A 21758-nucleotide genomic window follows, 5' to 3' on the forward strand; every position below is an offset into this window, starting at 1 on the left:
TCAGCTAACAGTGTCCTTAAATGGAGGATGAACATGCTGGACTGAGCCTCCGACTGGGTGAGAGCCAAACCCCGTCTGACTAGGTTGTTAATGCCCTCACATAATCCTACTAGCAGACTAACACAGGGCTCTTAAACACAAGGGAAAGCACTGGGCGCGCAGCATCTACACAGACACACATGTGCACACAGCAGCACACTTAAACACACTTACACGTACACATGATTATTTCCCTGCTCTATTATTCTCTTATTATCATGCTAACAGTTCCAATCTCGCTGTGCTAATTGGGGGACTTACACATTCTCTTTAACAATGTCTATTTTTGTGCTCTTTTTTTTTTTTGCCAGTGCATTAATAAGAGTCTCACACTGAGAAAATCATTTGTGCCGGGGAGACAACAAAAGCATCTGAGAATACGCAAATTAGCGCTATTATCTTTGTGCAATTACCATACAGCCCTGTGTTTATTTAAACTCATCGGATTCATTTAAAATATTTATCATAATGTTGTAGTTTTGGAGTCTTTGCTTCTCTAAATTGGAAACCAAACAGAATCAGTGCATTAAATTACTGCATAGGATTGGATAACATGTATATTCCTTTTAATAACAACAAAGAAGTGATTACAGACCAGTGACACTAAAAGCCAATTTATCATGCAGGCCAAACACAATTTGACAGATTTTTTTTTTTTTGTACTAAGCACTAGCAAATACTGTATATAGAAAACTTTAATTCTTTGCTAAAGCTCTAGAAATGGTATCACAGTCTCTGCTGCAAAACCTACTGGTAAAAGCGTCAGGCTGTGTGGGGCTTGTGAGGATGGAGGAAACAGTTAACTTAGTCTGATACGGGCTGAGTATTAGTTGTCAAATGCTTTATTTTGCAACGAGACTGTCACACTGAGTATAGGAAGCGTACAGCTGAATCACACTTGAATGGCATCACAGCAAGAATGTGAAAGTCCTTGAGTGCCACAGGGTGTATTATTGTATTGAAAATCTGTTGAATGACTTGATGATAGCTGCTGGTCAAGCTGGATATGAGGCATGACCAATTCTGACCACAGCTGCACACAAAATCACACACAAAAGATTTGCAAAACAGATGTTTCCAGTGAACCTAAACAACTAGGTATTGTTGAGGGAGCAATAAATAGATAATTTGCCATCACAATTTACAAGTTAATTTCTTCTGATGCAAATTAAAGCAACAGCCATCTTTAAAAACAAAACAGTGTGTTTGTTTAACTGGGAAGACTTTACAGCCACTGAATACACTTTAACATAACTTCCCCTATGAATTCTCTGGTTTCTTTGTAACAGAGGGAAATGGGAAATCCATGTGCAGCTGACTAAAACACCCTTTTCCCCCCTTTAGAAATATATTAACTGAAAGTAAACAGCAGCATGTAAAACCATTTTGTCTATTAAAACAAGAATAGTCACTATAGGAAAATAAGTACCTGCGAAGAATTACTGTCGGTCTTTGTTCTATCAGACCTAACGTCTGTCTGTGAATCTATTGTCCTTGGTCACATCTTAAAATATATGCCTTAAGATCTACCGCCAGATTGTCCACCTTTAAATTGAGGGCAGATAAATGCTGGTGTAATTAAATTTCATCTTTATCTGCGGCCCTTTGCTGCATGTCATCCCCTCTCGCTCTCTCCCCTATTTCCTGTCAATCTTCAGCTGTACTAAAAATGAAAAGCATAAAAAGCCGATAAAAATTAGCTAAAGAAAGACACATAGAAAGCCTTTTTAGGTGTCCATTGAACAATATAGTGGTCTTTTTTTCTTTTAATCTCTGGTTTCTCTTTTTAAATAGAACGGATACACCTTTTCTATGTGTGTGTTTGTCTATCTTTGTGGACACATGGTAAAAGGTATGATGTAAAGGCACAGATTGTGTGTGTGTGTGTGTGTGTGTGTGTGTGTGTGTGTGCGTGTGTGTGTGTGTGTGTGTGTGTGTGTGTGTGTGTGTGTGTGTGTGTGTGTGTGTGTGTGTGTGTGTGTGTGTGTGTGTACATACAGTGTGGATGGAATATGAAGCTAGGCCATGTATAGGAAGAGAACGAAAGGTCAAAGCAACATAAATCGAACCAGACCTGCTTGATGAACAGATCATTTAAGGTTTCAAATACAAGTATGAAAACAGCATTGTAGACAATGGCCTCCATAGAAATGTATTATCTCTCGGATATTGGATCTCACAGTGTACTCAGGGTCAGAACATCAATGCCACAGCCAATAACAAATGAAGATGTGATGATATTTGGATATTTTCTTAATAGATTAAAAAAATGAAATGAAATGTTATGAATTAAAAGTATCCCTCCGTTTCATCTGGGGAGCCCTGTTTTCACCAGCCTGTTTGTGAAGATAAAGTTCACTGTGACCTTTCCATGAATATTTATTCTCTTGATGTGTGTATCAATGAGTGGGTCCCTGTGTGCCTGTGTACTGTACACTATTGCCTCTGCGTTTCAGAGTCTAACCATGGTTTGCACGGGTGCTTTTATTGATTTTGTATGTAAACAAACTGATCAGACAGATCATTTTGCAGTTGCGCCCTTTTTTTAATTCTTGCAAGGCAACCACAGACTCACCTGTCCTCAGCCTAAGCGTTATTTTGCTGTGAAGTTAAATGATGTAGGGTTTTTCCGAGTTGAAGTTTTTTTCAATTCTAGGTGTTCAGGGCACTCAGCAATGCAAATGCAGCGTAAAAAAAACCCTGTTTCACTCTCATTGAAAACAATTATAAAATGCTGCCCCAGCACACCCATTAGGAGCAGGTCAAAGTGGTTTTGATTATAAAACAGAAAGCAATGAAGAGAATACTGATAATACTCAGTGTTCCTGAGACAAAAACAGAACAGTGTGCTCATTATTATTTCTTCTTTTTTGTAATCTTCCAAGGCCTACACACAGAGTGAGAAAGATAAGTAACTTATGAGATAAACCAGTTCTCTGCTAATATATATATGTTTAATTGTCACATGTGTCTTGGTGGTCTTTCAAATTGTCAACTAAATCAAGAGTTAATCTCATCCTGGGATTGAATTAGTGCCAAGACTATTTCAGCGATGAGGATGAACTGCAGGAATACAAACAAGCTGAGGGAAAAACACACAAAGCCTTGAGCTTTAACTTTTGATAAGCCCCTAACACTGCAATCAAAACATCTGCTATCTTAAAACAAGTGACATTGTAATCCCGAAGGACAAAGACGAAATCTCTATCCCTCTCTTGTAGGAATGATGGGAAAGGATAAAAAGAGATGGCTATTCAAAAGAGAAACTGCATGCTGCCTTGCTCCTAACTAAACCTCTATAACTACATACTTCTGACGGATTCCCTTCAAACAACATGTAAAAACCCTTTGAAAGAACACTTATAGCGTGCCAACAACAGTCCTTTCTTGCAATCCCCATGGTTTTTATTGTTCGGACAGTTTACAATGTCCACTGATGTGATCAGTTACATCATCAATATGAGACCTGAGCTTAGGCTCTCTCTTGGTTTTCTCCCTAAAGCCAAAACAGAAGGACTTTGATGGCCATTGGGGTCTCCAATAAAGTTTAGTGCTCTCCATTCTAATAGCAACGTAACTCAATCCCCCTACACTGCTTACCACTTTGCTAAAAGTCTGTGACATACAGGCTGGAGGCTTGTTTACAGAACTAATTAAGTCAAAGCTGTTATATATTAAAATGGCCGGGGCATTTTTAAGAGGCAGCAGTAATGAAAACAGAGTGGCAAAAATGCTTCACTAACTTGCCCCTGACTCTCTTTTATCTACTCTCTCTCCTACTCCAATTGGAGAGGAGTGGCCATCACCGGTTCACCACACTGAATATTTGGAGGAACTAGGTTAGGGAGAAAGAACATCTCCTGCTTTAAAGGATTTGCTGTTGGATAAACACAATGTTGAACACAAACTTATTTCAAGTATTGAGAATGATCCCTGTTTGTTCTCGGATGGTGTTCTGTCTGCATCGTGCAGCCAGCAGAGGCTGATGGGCAGCGGGACAGATGGTCTGACTATGGGACTCTTTTGTTTTAATTGTGGATGACTCTTCTTTTTTTTTTCTTGGAGGAGCTGCTAACTGGGTTTTGCAAGAAAGGACTTTACTTGTATCTCTGTTCAAGTGTTTGAAATGGATATTTAAAAGTACGTTCCCATACACACTCAACCCCCCACCCGCTCTCAAAAGTATGCATCAAGGGGGATTTTCAGGTATCATTTGCCTTTAACTTTGTGATGAAAGCAAGGGCCTTTAAAAGTGAGATGCATTAGGGCTCTGCCCTTATGCTCAATGAGCATAAGTAAAGAGCCCTCCATGATATGAGTAATACTAGCCCCTCAGTAGTGTATAAGGTACTTCATTTTAGAGTGTTTTCTAGACAGAGTGTCATGCTCTGTGCCTCTCTTCTGTAGAATTATTTTTCTAATAGACTGTCCACTGTTGGAGTGAAAGATCCCAGTGTGTGTTGCTTCACGAGAACCCGTTGACAGTATGGCCTTTCTATTGCTAAGAGCTCTTGGAAGAGGTATTTTGATGTCCTGACAGTAACTGATGTTTTAAACAAGTTTGCTTTTCCAAACGTAAGTATAATATAAGAACACTTGGTGTATCATGCCCTATAAGTAAAAAAACTGCTAATTTAGCAAACAAAAAAAAAAAGCCAACAACAACTTATAGTTTCTCCCATGAGGAATACTATAAGGTGCTTGAGGAATAATTTGTTGCAAATAAATGTTTAAAGAGAAAAAAATGAAAAATGAAAGGACGAGTTGGGGAGTTGTCAGTAAGTAGAACAAGCAGTGGAGGAGGAGGCAGATAGAGAAGGATGTGCCTGACACTAAGCACACCCAGAAGGATAACGTTGGCTTCACACAAGCTTGCAGCCTTCACCACTGCCAGTGACCAACCCTGGATAACTCTGTACTGTCTGACCATGTCCAGCAGCCTGGGTGGTCTTTCACTACAAATAAGGCACACACAAACATACACACACACTAATGAGAAAGATAAAGTCTGGCTTGATGATGCATAGGTCAAAAACTAGGGAAACACAAAAATGTAGGGAAAAGAACGCACAATATCAGCCGCACAGAACAATAACAATGTAAGCTTCAGTAGCTCTTGTGCTGTGTGAAAGCATACGCTGCCCTTCTGGGACTGACTTGCTTCAGAGGCATTTAACAGCCTCTTTCATGTCCCCCACCTCCAGGCTCTTCTCCATCAACAGGACTCATTAGCTGTTTTTGCCCCCCACCGCCTTCTCTTTTTTTTTTGTTCATTAAGATGTGCTAATTATTCTCCTCCATATTTTAAAGCCCTACCGATTACCAACGGGCAATTAACATTTGATGAGAGTGATGAATGTTGGTGTGACACAAAAATTAAAGATAAAAAGACAAGAAATGTAAAAAAAAAAAAAAAAGGAAGAAAACAATGAGAAGGAGAGGCTAACAGGAGTTATCAATGATATTTACTTTAATGTCTAATTTTATTGATCCATGCCACCATATGCAGACATGTGGCTCCTGGTTACAGCGGTGGTGCACCAATTACATAGAGGAGTAAGAAAATGTTGTAGTATCAGAGTGGAAAGACATGAGAGGTGTAAGCTGCTGAATGTTAGAGGGCCAACAGAAACACATTCACTGACCTGGATCTGTTGCTGGAGGAGGTTGATTTTGTGCTGCTGCTGCAGAAGCTGCTGCTGTTGTCTTGCAATCTGAAACAGAAGTAAAGATGGGAAATCAACTTTGATTCCTGGTTAAACTGACATAAAGAAGAGTAGGAGGAACTCAAATCACGTGATATTTTTGTTCTCTTTTCTTTAGACAACATTTGTCGGAACAGTGTGCAACTGCAGAGATACTGCTTTTACATGGTACCCAGGCCAGTTACAGTGTATTAGAATATATGAAAATAATAAAAGAGAGAAAGTAGCAGATTAATGATCGAGAATAATAAAACTTTTCTTTTCTTTCAGAAAAAAAGTCCTGCAAGATCTGACAAAAAGCGTATTTTCAAATTTTCTAAGCGAACATGAAATGAACTGTGCTGAACTGCGCAGTCAGAATTAGAGATAAAAGAGAATAAATGATTTACAGGACAGACGAACGTGGTTTTGATGGAGATAACTGGTGCAGGCAGTGTATGGGTAACAGAGGTCCCTGCTGCCCCTGAGTGACGAGCAGTCACACCGCAATCCTTCTAATCCCAGCAGTCCCCCTTTCTACATGCCCACTTCATTGAGCATGACAACCTAGTTTAAAGTGTCATTTAATTTTCATTTTTAAATATAATTACAAAGTGTTCACTGTAAGATATCGGCCGTCTGCAAATGTGTCAAGATTAATTTGTGCTGGCTTCCTCACGAGTGTCAACAGTTCATTACTGTGTCGTATCTTGATGGCTTGATGACATTCTGCCTCTCAGCGGGCTCCCTCTCTCACCCTCTCTCTCTCCCTCTCTCTTCCATTTTAATAATACTCTTCCATTTTGAAATAAGATCAAACTATAAAATATCTTATATCACTGTTCATTTATGCTAGAATGTCCACAAAGCCTACAGAGTTGAGCGTAGTTTGCAAATGAACATCATTGATTGAAAAATAAATCAATACTGTTAATGTATTATTAGTGTACTATGACCAAATGCATCACTCCAAGGAAGGTATATGGTCTATCTCTTCATTTACCACAGGATGGTCTGAGAGTGTGCTGAGAAAACTCTGAGTGAACTCCTTTCTGATAATTGACTCATAGCCATTAGGGTGGCTGGTGATAATAAAAGTGTCGCCCGTGTGGATAGTTTGTGTCCTTATTTCTTCCCAGACATTAACACACTTCATGGCCTCTGCTAATTTGCTGATTTGTACAATATGGCTCATTGGCCTGATTTGTGCTGCAGATCTAATGCCAGGCTTGTTCTAATAGGAGTCGATTTATAAGATATAGAGGACTTCCGTGTTTAATATAACGTTTAATTTGCACATTCCCTCGCATTTGTTAGTACAAGTCATAATAACATTTTTCCTACCACGCAGCATAAATGTGGGCGAGAGAGCATGGCCAAAATGTCTGAGGCAATATAGAATATAACATCTCTTAAATCTGATATTATTCCAAATTCCTACTGAGGAGTAAGATTTTATTGGCATATTTGAGGCATGAAATTTAATTTGAAATAGGGACTCAAGTGACAATTTTTAAAAATGTATTTAATGGGGTTTATTATGTAGACCGAATGGGAAATAGAGTTAACAACATTAAAGGAGGAAGGGGAATGCCTTTTTAAATAGTAAGGAAGAATGAATGTAAGGATGAAAGTAAGGACGAAAGTAAGAAAGAAAGAAAAGAGAAAAAAAAATTGAATTGTATGGGGAATATGGTGAGGGGAGAAAATGCTATTACCTGCGGTGCAAAAAGAGACGAATAGAGATGCTGTGAATGTGATAAAAGGAAACAGCAGTTACCTGCTCCTGCTGCTGACGAGCTAACTCCATTTGCTGCCTCTGTTTCTCCATCTGTGAGGCAGCGAGCTTCTTCTGTTCGTCGTGGGCAGCCAGAAGCTGCTCTCGCAGGCTGATCAGCTGGGTGATCATCGTAGAGAGCTGGTGTTCCTTTTCTGCCAGGCTCTCTGGAGTACCTGGTGAGGGAGGAGAGACAAAACAGTGGAAATTATAAACACAAGGTGGAGGGCCAGAGTCATACACAGAGATACAAGTATGTGTTATGCATACCTTGGGGGGAAAAAAACTTAAAACAGTACACAGAAGGGACAAAATAACCAGAATGGAGGCTTTTGTAATAATAATTGAAAAAAAAAACGCCTGCACGAAGCCTTGGTCATTAAACACTGCTAAATATAGAATAGTGACCATACTGCACCCATCGATAATCATATTGTGCTATAGTATTGTACACAATATATTGCATAAAGAAAACCACACAGGCTTCAACCAACTGAAGTGAATTCACAAGAAAGTGTTAAAGTCACACACAGCCTGGAGTTTGATGTAAGAAGGAAGGAAGAAAGGGAAGGAATTGTTCCCGGCATATAGACAAAGAGCTGCAGGGAGCTGTCAAACTGAGGTTGCAGCCTATGTCAGACTTCCAGGGGTGAATATAAAGAAAAGTATTTAGAGTCAGTGTTAGCCTCAAAACTGCACACATTGAACAATATTTACAACACAAATGTGCTCTGAATGCACTTTGACAATCATCATAAAAGGGAAGATTGAACAATACGCTGATATTATTATTTGTGTAGCTGCTGTGTGCATACTCGAGAAAGAAAGGCAATGACAGACCAATAGGATTACTTCTTTCTCTACAGTCACATGTCCGCACTGTGTGTGATAGAGAGAGCGGCTCCGCTGCACTGCTCTCTCCCTCCGCCTAATCAATGCTAAGTGATCCTACCATTGACTTACACCGCCAACATAATTGCCAGTGAGAGGCCTAACAGTAACTCACTCTCCTCCCACTGCACTCCTGTGTGACAAGCTGATCCGAGAGAACATGCAAAAAAAGAGATGGGGAAAACCGACAGAGGAGACACAGAGAGAGGGAGAGACAGTAAGAGAGAGATAGAAAGATAAAAGCATAGAGATCCAGATAACCGTACAGTGAAGTCTGGCTTGGGGCCAGCAGGAGCTGAATTCTTTCCTTGGTGTCTTCCTCTCGTCTCTGGCCACATCTGTCTTGAGTTTCTCCGAGAGCTCCCAGGGGCCCTCTCCACTCAAACTATTTTAATTTGACTAAACACCTGATTTATTTTATCTCTCCGATGAGGAAAGCCGTTTGTCTTAATAGGGCTTGTCAACCTCCAGAACCCATTCAGGGCAATTTACTGGCAGGCTTGTCTGAACCTCGGTTCGCCTCGCTCTGCCTCCGCTGCCTGCTGCAATGGAAGAGAGCTGCAATTCTCCATTTATCCTCCTAACGAAAAAAAAAAAAAGCACCTAAAAGCAGCTATTCATTGGGCCTGCGTGCAGTTTCTAAGGCCTGAATTGACTTCTTATTCACCCAACTACACTTGTTGTGAATGGCTTATCTGTAAAATTGATACAATCAGCACCAATTTTATTAACCTTTGGCTGTGTCCATGAAGGAGCTGACTTTTACAGGTCACTAGCAAGATACATCAGTTGTTGTCACATGAATCACAGCTATCAATACTGTGGTGGGGAGGAGGGGGAGGGACTGAAGAAGGAAATAAAAAAAAACAGAAAGAAAGGAAAAAGTAAATCATCATCCAGATGAAGATGATGGCTAGCTCGTCTTAAGGTCAGCATATCATAGATGACCTTGGTTGGGAACCAAACATCTGGACTCAATGATGCCCTCTCAGCCTGTCTAATTACACATTTCTGATGATCTGTCATCTGTTTAGGAGTGTCAAAATTATGGGGAAAAACACCAAATTACTGGAATAACTGGAATGTACAGCACACATATGTTGTGTTTGTATTCACGAATGCACAGGGGGACTGGTGCTAAGGGTCCACTGAACAATCTGATGTTATAGTGTGAGTGTGGAGAGCTCAGTCCTGCCTGGACACTAAAAGAATACTAACAGAGGGCCCATTGTTTTGATGTATGTATAAACTGCCCTCTTTACTGCAATTTGGGCCTTCCCCATTTGCTAATTTTAATCTTAATTATTCAACACTTTGTTTAGTCTTTTTTGTCTTGTCCGATGCTGAAATAGCAAAAAGAATTATTGAGATTAGTGGTGAATGCTGAAGACGGAATAACTTAATATGAAAATATGGAAGAATTTCACCTTTGAGACTGTACAAAGCGTAGTAGAAAATCTGACGTTTTTTTGTTTTTTGTTGGTTGGTTAATGTAAAAATCTCTTTCTTCCTGCTTTAAATTATGGATCAGCTTTAAAATGAAGATAAAACTTTTATTGGCTGGTGCAGAAGAGGAGAGTCGTGGTCTGTGTCTGACCAGCCCGCTGACAAAAGAGGCCGTTTCCTGCATATTGCATGGCTTTTAACAGTGGTGGGGCTGGGGTCTGCCCGTTAACATGTCTCCTCACATTGCGCTTCCAACGGCAGACAGACAGCCCAGAGATGCCTTGGCGCTACATAAACCCCAGCGGTCGGCCCAGACCTAACATGTTGTGACATCCCCCTGTTAGATGACTGAAGCCCAGTAGGACAATACCAGCCTGACACAGGAAGAGGATCCCAGGAGTGAGCGGTCAAGCTGTGCTGGCGCTTTTCCTGTTTGTTTTTTTCACATGCCACTGTGTTAACTTCAGAGATGCTGGATTGACACATAAGAGGAGGAGACCGTAAAAATGGGTTGTTCAGTTTTAGCGCATTCAGCATTCACCTTTTGAGAATCCTGCCTCTTTTAAACGTCACAAAGTAGGGCAGAAAACATCAACGACGGGTGACTAAATAAATGATAAGAGGAAAACAAGCAGAGCCATGGTTGCTTAGGGAGGGATGGGGGTATTTGAGCCTTGGGGTCTTTGGATAAAAGGCACTTTGTAGGGGTGCGATTTGTTCTGTCCAATACCCACATCTCCCTCTCTCTTGGCTCCCTCCTCTCTGCTCTAATCAAGCAGTCTCTAATTTGGGTTCCAAGTCCAGTACCGGGGAAAAAGAAGGAGGCTTGTTACTTTGAAGAGTCCCGAGTGAATAACACAGATAAAAGATTCAGGCACAAAAAAAGAAGAAAAGCGAGGGAGGGTGAGGGTGAAAAGGGGGAAAATCACAAGGCACCCTATTCTTTTCCCTTCCTTTGGTTAGGATAGCTGAGCCATTATGAGCAGATCTGAATTGAGTTTTTTAGTGCCAGAAGACTGAAATTTCTTTGTCTGTCTATCACTTACTTATTGTGGATGCTTCCATATGCTGTAAGCCCATCATAAGGAAATTAAGACTTGTCTAAATGCTCCGATTGTACAAGTATGTATCCACAGTCCGCACATAGCTTAAATGCCTTGTGTGCTGAGGCTCTCTCTCTCTCTCCTAAAGTGTGTATGAATGTAGACATGAGTGCGTGTGCAGATGTGTGTTGTGTTGTGCTCCAATCGATAAACGGTAGATGCCTCTGAGTAAATGCGCACGTGGGTGAACTCTTAGGTCATCTGACCCTTTGTATATTCTTTCTGTGGAAAACACAAAGAGCAAATTGAGTCACATCTATTGGCACCTTCTTTAGTGTTCAAAATAGAAAGGTTTTTCCGCTTGCAGACCCTTCTTCAAAACCACAACACTGCTTTAACAAAAGCATGAAGCACGAACCAATCTTTGTACCGTATTAACTTTTGCAATATTGAACATGACTGGAACATTTTTTCCTTTGGTGAGAAAAAGATTTCATACTGGGGATCTAGATGGGCAGAAAACCAAGCTGGAATAACAAGAGCTATTTTTGCTTTTAACTACCATATGCACTTGTTAAGCAATGCTACAAGGCCATATGTGTTTCCAACAGTTACATGGCGTTAACGCGCCTTGTGCCATACAACCAAGACAATATGAGCAACAGCTGTTTTACCTGGCTTGCTGCCTCTGCTATGATATAAAAGCTGTTAATCGTGCCAATAAAACCCTATTAACAAGCATGAGCAATGACTCACAAGCACATGTCATTCACTGACACACTGATTCTCAATCCCTTTACTTCCCTTTATTGTACGGACATATTAGCTAATTCACACTGCCCATCATCTTGTTAAAAAAATGTCAGGTTTTCTCAAATTTTTCAAAACCACTTAATCGTATGTGCTTGAAACTTGTAACAGCTTTTTACTGGGTAATGCTAGTCTGGTATTATAAGCTCCTTACAGTATCTATATATCTATCTTTATGTGTGGGCATATATATTTGAGTATCAACAGATGTGATTTTAAGACACTTTTGCAAAATCAAAATCATGTAAATGGCTCTACAGAGTTTTTAAATACATACTTATGATTGGCATATGGAGAGGTTATTAATAAAAGCACACTTCATCTACTGTGGGTTTGCTGGTCATGCCGAACACTGATGGAGACTAATATTTTGATGATAGAGGAAGCCTCACTCTTCAGTATAATTATGCTAATGTAAAAGCTCCAGCACTTCACTGTCTACCCATGACACTGGACAAGGTACTTAATGAAAGCTAAGATAGAGGCTCAACCTGAACATATTACTCCACAGGGAATGCCAGTGACCCTGAAATTCACTTTGAGGACAAAAAAATAGCTCATCTTAGAAACTTTACTTGTGGTCTTTCAGTAAATGAATACATAATTCTTTGACTATATAATACAGTGTGACATACCTGAGATCCTGGCACCATGCAGGATATTGTATGTATGCAAGGCAGCATATAGCAAATATTACACAAAAACAAAGATTGTCTCCATTCCTTCTATTCATCACTCATGGCCTTCATGGTGATGAGTCTGACCCTTGTGCCCTTAAAATGGAAAAGTTTTTAAGGTTTCTAATACAAAGCACTCAAAGCATGCAAGACAGTGATCAAGGCAAAAGCTTACTATCTGCAAAACCTTGAAAGTGAATTAGCTAGCGTTAGATGTAATCTTATTCTTTTCACAGAACATGTATTCATTGGTGTTACCTATGCAGCTGATAATTAAAGAAGAATGTACTTGATTCCTTAGACTGTGCAAAAGAGTTCTTTTAAAAGACTTTTAGTCCTTGATGGATAAGTGTGTCAACAATGCCTGTGTGTTCTCTGGGTTTAATCCAGATCACAAGTGACAAAGTGAAATATTTGAACAGGAAGAAAAGACATTTGAGACTAACATATGTATTCAAGTACTGTGTATGAGAACATCTGCTCAGTCCTAAAGCTGTCAGGACTGTTGTAGTCATTACTTATTGGCTCTACATCGCAATTGTTCGTAATCCTTTAGACTGCTTCATTATCTGTGTTAAATACTTTTCCATTGCCATTTATACTTCTCTTGTGTGTGTAAATTAAGCTGTATACAGCTGACTGAAGGAATATTGTGATTATACGGACAAGTTACCAACATAATAGAATATATAATCAAAATGTATTCATAATGTGGGGCAATTCGCGCTAAAAATCACTTTTCCTGGTATTAGCTCAGTTTCCATGGAAACGTGAAAAACTAGTCCCTGTAGAACTTTAGCTTTGTAGAGATCGTAACTGAATAATAGCTCAATCATTGGACCAGGCACCTGAAATTGTGCCTTTTATCCATAAATTCACGTTACATAAAAGACAAATATCCTTTACCGACATGTTTTTTACTTTCTGAGTTTTGATTCAATGCTGTTAGCACGTCACACGCTTCATTGATCTGATTGATTGATTTACTCCATATGTTGGTGATAGACAGATGGTAGCAACCAGTATTTTCGCTCCTTCTCATAAGATCTCCAAACGAGAGTTCCCAGATGGATTGATTCAGATTTACTCAGCATATCCATCTGGGAACTCTCAGCAGAGTCAGGTTAGTTATAACTAAGATATCTGCAGATAATCAGTTTTTTTCCATGGACAGATTTAACCACTAGTTCCAAAAAAAGTAGAGTTAGTTTAAGCTTAAGATAGCAGTGTGTCACTGTCACAGCTGTTGTTATCCAAACAGTTCCGATAACAGAAAACGTTGTAAAAAAAAGAAGGAAAAAAAAGACTAACCAATTGTAAAAATACAATGGCTAAGGCTAATGGCTCAAAAACATCCTCCTCTCCTTTTCACATATCACACCCTCTGTATATTTTTTTTCATGAGAATTATTGAATAATGTGCTGGTTCATAAGCTATCCAAACAACCTATTATTTTTAGATGGCTTTTCCGAGATATTGTCTGAGTTATACTTTGAAATAAAGAAAAAAAAGAAATCAGATTTTCAGTAATATTTTGAATGATGAGCATGATATGCTGTCATGGTGATTTGAGCACGTTCGAAATGTCTAGTTGACATTTCAGATTGTGTGGTCGGATCTATTCCTTGTGTAATATATTTGATCTTCATTACAAAAAGAAAAAGAAAAGCAAAAGAAAATCCAAACTGCAATAAAAAACTGTGTGACTTGTAATGGTCTGTGTGGTAATGAATAGTGGAAATAAGAGTAGGACGTTTTAACATAGGAAGAAAGATGCTGAAATTTCTTTGGGCTAAATGCCTGATTTTTCTTTAAGAACCGGAGTATAATGAGAGTGCAAAAAAACGAAATGGAGGTTGTACATACAATTGGAGAAGGTCGAGGTGAAAATAAAGTTGATCTGAAGTGTCTGAAAAGTAAGAAAGCTATTGACAAAAATCTGAAAACCTTTCTCTGCCATTTTTGCATGCACTTTTGAGACGGCCCTTAGTATTATCATACTGTAGGGTGGCCCCTTAGCAGCTTTTCTTGAGGATACTATTTGCGTTGTTGAGAGCTAATGAATATTTTAGGGAGTGTCCTTTTATAAATGACAGGTGTGTTTTTGTTTTTCTCAGCTCCATAAAGGTTTTCTCTTAGAATGAGAACAGGAGTAATACCCTTGTGTCCATGAAATGTATTATACAACTTTAAAAGTCATTAGTTAAACAAACCATGACAAACCACTGTAATATAATTCAAAACACAAACAGAGAACTATATCCCTATCACACACACGGGCACACTGCCTTTTTTACCTCCATTGCCACAAGCTAAATTCCTCAATTCATTAGAGGAGAAAAACACACAGTCCAACACTCTCATACATTCATCTGGCAAATGTGGCCTGAGGAATAATGATTTACTGTGGCTCATATTTCACCTCAGTGCACAGGGCAAACAGTTGACTGAAGTGTTGTGGAGAAAATGCTAACTGAGGCATTTTTGACTGGAGCAACTGGACAGATACCATTTTGTTTGAATGTTTTTGTGTTCGGGTAAATATAATATACATATTTATGTACAGTATGTTGTAAAAACACACAATTCTTTTACGACTTGATTCTAGAGCTATATAAGTCAATGTCACTGGGAAATGTGCTCACAAATATTGTGCTGTGCATCTCCTGTGGCATCAAAACCTCACTTTATGGAAAGCCATTAGGAATGAAGTTACATTTTCAAGTGAATAATCATGTTTTGAAACGAACCCACATGGCTGAACAATATAAGGTCTGTGTTCACACAGTGGACTCCTTTCTGTCTGTGCAGGAGTAAAGCCAGCACAGGTAGGGCCAGCATCAAATCAGTCTCAGCTGCCGCCCTGCCCTGCCCTATGTTCTCCTCCTAAACAGCTTCCACTTATCTTTCTGCCGCAGGACTGTCTGTGTGCACTCGACAACTGTCATGTTGACACCATTCTCAAATTGATTGTGACAGTGCAAGAGCCCCGATTTTTCTGCTTCAGAATTCAAGCTGCCATTTGAATGCTAGTGTACAATGTTAAGCTATTTTTTATTTTTTTTATTTTTTTTTTGCAAATTCCAAGAGAATGAATACAGCTTGTGTCCCAATTTAGTAACCACATATTTTCCTTCAGTTTGAATAAATGCTTGAGCATTTGGCTTTTTTTTTTTTTTTTTTTTTTGCTTTTCCCAACGGGGGTCCGGGAAACTGGCACTCAGCGGGGAAACTTAAACAGCTCTGTTGAGTATGAGGCTCAAAGACCCTGCACATAGCAAGCATGCAACAGAGAGCAACCTTATCTGCCGTAGGACACTGTGTACTATATTTGTATGCATGTGATGTATATGTGATGTATATATATATATATACACACCACACACACACACACACACACACACACATATATATATATATATATATAATAAAATGCCATGTGATGAATGGGGTCTTTGCATTTTAAAAAATAGATAAAAATGTCTTTGAGGTATGTAATTGTATTTGTCAAGTCTAAGTATCCACATATTTCTCTCTCTACCTCTTGCACTCCTCCTTCCACCTTGCCTCCTATTATCTGCTACTTTCTGTGGTTTGGAGCCCTTCCAGGCGGCCTCCCTTTCTTTCTCTGTGGTTTTGTTCAGGAGATTTCATCTCCCTCCTTCATCCTTCCTGCAGATTGACAGCTAAGCTCAGGTATGAAAACAAACAGTTAGCTCTGGAATTGACTGGTGAAAAGAAATCCGCCACTAATGCTCCTTCGCAAGCTTTACTTTTTGCCTGCTCCTGCTAGTGCTAAGCCCTAACAGCATACAAGAAAAGGCAGATGGAGATTTGAGATCATTAACCCTTAATAACACCATTCTACATGTCTGGTTTAAGCACACCGCCTCTGCTGGATTACTGCGCTTGACTCTAGAATCTAAAAAAGTCTTTACCTTGGAAGCAGCACATTATGTAACTAAACAACCACATGACAATAAGCTATTATTATAGTTAGAGGTAAATGGTTGGATTTGCAGATATTTGAAAGCAACTCTCTGATGTTGTTGATACTATTGTTTTGTTATGTTTGTTTGCTGTACATGCGTGTTTACCTCAGCAGGATAAAGTATTCAGGGCATGTTTGAACACAACTGCAGTCAAAGAATGTTTTTCTTTTCGTGTGTGAAAGCCTCGGGTCAAATGATGTCGCACCTATTGTTTGTCATTTTTTATTTGTTTTCTAAGAGTGAGTCTAAATTATTTCCTCACCAGTCAGATTGCACCGATGGCCTCAGCAATAACACATTTACTTGTCTTTCAAGGTTTTCATGGAACAATGTCACAAGGTGCTCAGTATAATTGGTTGGGGAATGGGTGAGCCAACAGCATAGAACATACAAGGCCACTGTGCCAGTAGGTACTGTAGTCTTATCTGCATGTCAGCCTTTACTCTCTACTTTACTTTCATTCATTTAAAACCTACAGGCATGTTTGTCTTTTGTACCGATTTTAACCTAACAATTAATGGAACCTCTGATTTATCACAACACTTTAGATCTTAATCATAAGGTGTTTTCTACTAGGTACCTTTGTTTGTGTTTTAATTAGGCGGACCTTGTGCGTCTCCAACTCTGGGCTTCTTTTTAATTGCCCGTATTTACATCAGGCAGACATCAAACAGAGAGAGAGACATTTGTAAGGGGGAGCACAAAGCATCCCTTTGAAATGTCTACAGTCATATGAAATGGCATGCTAATTAAAAATCTAAGGCTGCCGCTGTGATAGGAGACGCGTTTATATTGGTAACTGTGGTGTATAGACTGTCTCCATAACTCATCAACAGAGAGAGGCCGTAGTGTTTATTATCAGACTCCCTACCTGTTTACAGACCACCAAGTAACCTTCTCGTTCCCATTCATCAAACAGAAGAAATACCCTGCCTGTAATTTAACAGAACAGCTTTCAAAAGGCTAAATAATTTTAAACATTTTGCCCAGTGCACTTTGATCTACAGTGGCAGACAGTATACTAGAGCAGGTACAATGAATCTAGTTGCAATGATTTATCCTTCAGTTCATTAAGGTTACTGCCAGTGAATATACGTATTAGAACATTCAACAGCTATTATTTTACTCTCCTCTGTAATTCTCTGTAAGTGTAATTCAATAATTACATTTTTTTTATGTATGTATGTAACCCATGTTTTATAAAAAATAAACAATTAAGCAAAATAACCTGCACAGCAGTGGAATAAGGTATCTTTATAAATGTGTGAATAGTATTAATGAAATGTTAATAATAAACATTTAAGTGTATATAGATAAAGGTCAAATATAATATATCATATAATGAGGGTAAACACTGAAGAAGAGTACAGGAGTCAGTGACAGCCTAGTGTTAACAGCCAGCTGGTATTGTGCTTTCCTTTGCTGTATAAACACACCAGCTCTCAGTAACAGTCAGTGCTAAGGTCTGAGCAACGGCCCTGCCCATCCTCGGCCCACCTTCACCCTGTCATAAACAGAGATATTGGGGGAGTGCTGAGTTACGCTTTGCAGTGCCGTACTCGATACGCTGCACAGGGCGTTCACTGTCAGAGTCAAGACATTCCAATCAAAGGCAAGCTCACCGAGGAGATGACTCTGTGCGTCACCGCACCATCTTCTCTCCTCTCTTAACGGCCTCTCTCCTCTCAGCTCACCCATGCTCTGTTTACATCAAGCACACTTTGGGTTCAACAATTACCAGAGCGGCATGCACGCACCGCATGTGCCTGAGCAGAGACGCTAGGCTCAGGGCCGTCTGAAGGGACAACAACAATAAACTGCTGACATGCACAGAGAGCCTCAGAATGAGTCTAAATGGGCTGCGATTTTGAAGACAGCAGTTTGGACAGAGCCAGGCATTCCAACAAAAGATAAGCGCGGATAGAAATGAATAAAGAAGGCAGCCAAAGGCCTTTGTTTTATTTCAGAGTACAAGGATGTTTCTGAGATTGTAAAGTACAGAGATAATGTATGTCTGATAGGAATGAAGGATTTGTTAAAACAACTTAAAGTGGTCATACCTTTTACTTCTGCCAGCAGTTCACTGGTGTTGAGCCTCTCCATCTTCTCTTTCCAGTCTTTAGAGAGAAGTGTCTCCATGCATGAGGAATCTGAAAAAAAAGAAAGAAGTAAGACACTTAAAGTTATTGGAATGAAAAAACAACAACTTGGAAATCCCTGTTTAAAGTGTAATTTATTTTTAATTATTATTATGGGATATTGTGTATAGAATACAGTATAGTTTATATTTTGTATATTTTTGTGGATGTTATAAAACTCAAAATCTATTTACTTAAATGAAAGATAGTCATTGTATCAGATGAAAGAAGTATTTTATTTTTTATTCATTTTTATATGATGGTATGACATTAAAAGAGAGATGAGCTAAGGGTTGATTGAGGAGGGAAGCAGACATTGTGGGGCTAGCATAAGGGCAGAGACACACATTAAGTGGGAGGCAAGGAGTGAGACTGGCTACGTCCGAGTGTTCACATAGCTGCCAATGATGAAAACAATTAACATTTGTCCAGCAGACAATGAATCAGAGGAGGAATGGCTGCAATCTGCCATGCTGTCGCTGGGGTAGCTGATAAAGAACACACTGGGCCGGCTGACCCAGGCCTCCACCATCCAAGCATTGCTTAGGGGTCAGCCTGTTCCCATCAAACACCAGCAGCACAACCATGCCTACACCCCTCCACCTTGAGACACTGTCTCCACAAACTGCCTCCTACCTGAACCAGATCAGGACATGCAGTGTCCAGTCTTGCTGAGTGTAATTAAACAAGCAGGCAATCCGGTACAATCCAATTCTGGGAGAACAGTTAATGTACTAATGTTTAAATAGCTGTGTCAATATCTATATAAACTGTCCTCAGGTTTCATATAGTGCCTGAGGATGACAGAATTTGTAAAAGCATGTTTCTGTAGATTTGTAGAAAAATACAAAGCCAAAGCATACAGTAATAATTACCACAAAGCCCTGGGGCAGCGTAATGAATAGTTTTACCACATATCTAACAGCGGAACATTGAACACACTTCTGGTAACAAAATGACACAATTCAGAAGCGTGTTAATATTTTAAATTATGTCACGTAGTGGGCTTTTCTAAGTTGAATGTCGCTGCCATGTGGTTTTTCATTCCAAGTTGCACATAATGTAAAACTCCGAGAAACAGAGAGACAGACTGAGTAGGGGCCTGTCCAATGCAATGTTCTGAACTCTTCCAGCTTCACTATTATCATCCTTGACATCAAATACAGGGGAGATTCATACAGTGTAGAATGTATACAAGTGTTGTTTCCTTTTATCCTTCTGTAACATCTCTTCCACAAATCAAACACTGTTGTTCCCTCTGACAAACACACTGACTTCAGAGGAACTGGGAGTAACAGGGGGTCAGCAGTTCTTGTGGCCTTGTTTAAGGATGGCTTTCAGCGAGATCAAGCGGAGTGACCATTTTGTTTGATTGTCCACTTCCTCCAATATGATGGGGGTCGACAGGACATCTTCAGCTCAGGGTCATTATAACATTACTTCTGCTTTATTGACTTTCCAATTCCCAACTCACAGTTTGTCCCCTTGACCCTAGGAAAGGGAGAGAGAAAAGGCTGTGTGTTTGTGTGTGTTAACTCCCTCCATGGCACAAAGATCACAGATCTTAAAACGGGGGTTAAGGGTAGGGGGGAGTAACAGAAATCAACTCTTCTTCCCTGCACCTCACCCCTGGGTGAGACTGCTTCCTCTCCCGGAACAACAAACTCCTCTCAAATCATAATCTTCAGACAGACCGAACAACATCAGTGTATGACATTTTCTCCCCTAAAGCACAGAAAAGGCCTATTTTATAAGTGGTGTAAAGAGGAATTAAACAAACACAGTGAGCATATGTTAATATGAACACATATGCTCTCTCTTACAAACACTGCGTAAACACACACACACTTTCATCACAGATGCTGCTCCAGCACTTGATCATTAAGGAATGCACCAACTGTTGGAGATAATGTGGTGCCAGCTTCCATTCTACTCCAGTCCTCCCCCTCCTTTCCACCTCCCTCCCAGGAGAGCGGCCGCTCCCTCACTTCTCCATCCCCTCCGCCGGGCCAGACACGACCTGCCAAGTCCTCCAATAGGAGATACTACAGCTGGAATGCACCGCTGTCCTCCCTGCCTTCCACCTGGGAGAGGTGAATAATGACTTGGATTAGTTTATAAAATAACTCAAATGTCTTTCAGTGTTTGAACAGCGTGGACAAAACTGGCAACCAAAAATGGATTTGGTGAAAGCAGAGCAACTTCTGCGCAGGCATGCTTGAGGAAAACAGTAAATGAGTCAGATGTCTGGCTTTTTTCAAAGCATCCTTCTACGGCCTATTTTTTAGAAGAATTAAGATAAATTGGAGGAATGCTATTTCAGTTTCTAAAATGCCTGTCTTTTTTTTTTCTGGAGAAATTATAGATGCCAGTGGAAACACTGGTTAGTATGAACATAATAATTACTGTCAGGTTATGACACAGAGAATGTAAAAAAAAAATAGATACACTGTCTTCACAATAACATAACAAATTATTTCTAATAAAAGATTTGCACTTTGCAGATTTCACTGAATATCAAATGCTGGTGGAATTGAAAGGAAAACTTATTATTTTAGACAGTTAGTGCAGAAAGTTTTCAGTGTAAATAAGAGTTTGCTGCTCTTGTCCTTTCAAAGTAGGACATCACATACTGGGGAATTAGCTTGAACAAGAGAAGAGTCCAGTGAGTTTATTTTTATTTTCCTATGGGGGCTCTTAAATCTCTCGCACCCCCACCCCTTCCATTTCTTTCCCTCCCCCTCTCGAGATAAAATGCTCTGTGGCTGGGGAGCAGGCCATTCAGCTGGGATGAGAATGGAATGAAAACAATAGCCCTTATCAGGCTCTTATTTACATTTTCCCAGCGTCCCTGCAGTAGACAGCTTGGCTTGTCACCAAGCCTGGATCGCCCCACTGGACCCAGACCAACTTCCTCCAGCCCCAGCGATTCCAATGGTCCCTATGGACCCTCGCCTGGCACAGACCCCCACCACTCAGCAGCTAGCACAGATAGCAACATACAAGACAAAACTATTGGAGTGTGTGTCCAAGACGTGTTCCCATTGAGAGGGGAATGGTTTCTGGACTACTAAGCCCGTCTGGGTCTCATTGTCTCCTCTCTGGGGCTGGGGCTGTATAGCTGGAAAAATGCCCTGAATCCTTTCCCGAGATTTTTTAAGCGGTTCCAAGTAGCACTCAGAAGAAAGTGAATATCCATCACAGATTTAATACTGCCAAATTCAATATGTTTATCTCCTATCGGCGCTGTCATCTCTGGT

General features: G+C 39.9%; 1 protein-coding gene across 3 annotated transcripts in view; it reads right to left on the reverse strand.

Annotated features, from left to right (window-relative positions):
- sox6 (SRY-box transcription factor 6) overlaps positions 1 to 21758 on the reverse strand; it is a 136260-nt gene that overhangs the window by 50128 nt on the left and 64374 nt on the right. For all 3 annotated transcript variants that reach the window (XM_083918205.1, XM_083918203.1, XM_083918204.1), the window contains exons 6-8: positions 18421 to 18510; positions 7504 to 7676; positions 5685 to 5753 (exon numbers count right to left, since the gene is read on the reverse strand). In XM_083918205.1, the coding sequence (XP_083774331.1) occupies positions 5685 to 5753; positions 7504 to 7676; positions 18421 to 18510 (332 nt within the window). The remainder of the gene's footprint in view (positions 1 to 5684; positions 5754 to 7503; positions 7677 to 18420; positions 18511 to 21758) is intronic.

This window comes from Echiichthys vipera (genome assembly GCF_963691815.1).
Source record: "Echiichthys vipera genome assembly, chromosome: 1".
In the NCBI taxonomy this organism is placed as follows: Eukaryota; Metazoa; Chordata; class Actinopteri; order Perciformes; family Trachinidae; genus Echiichthys; species Echiichthys vipera.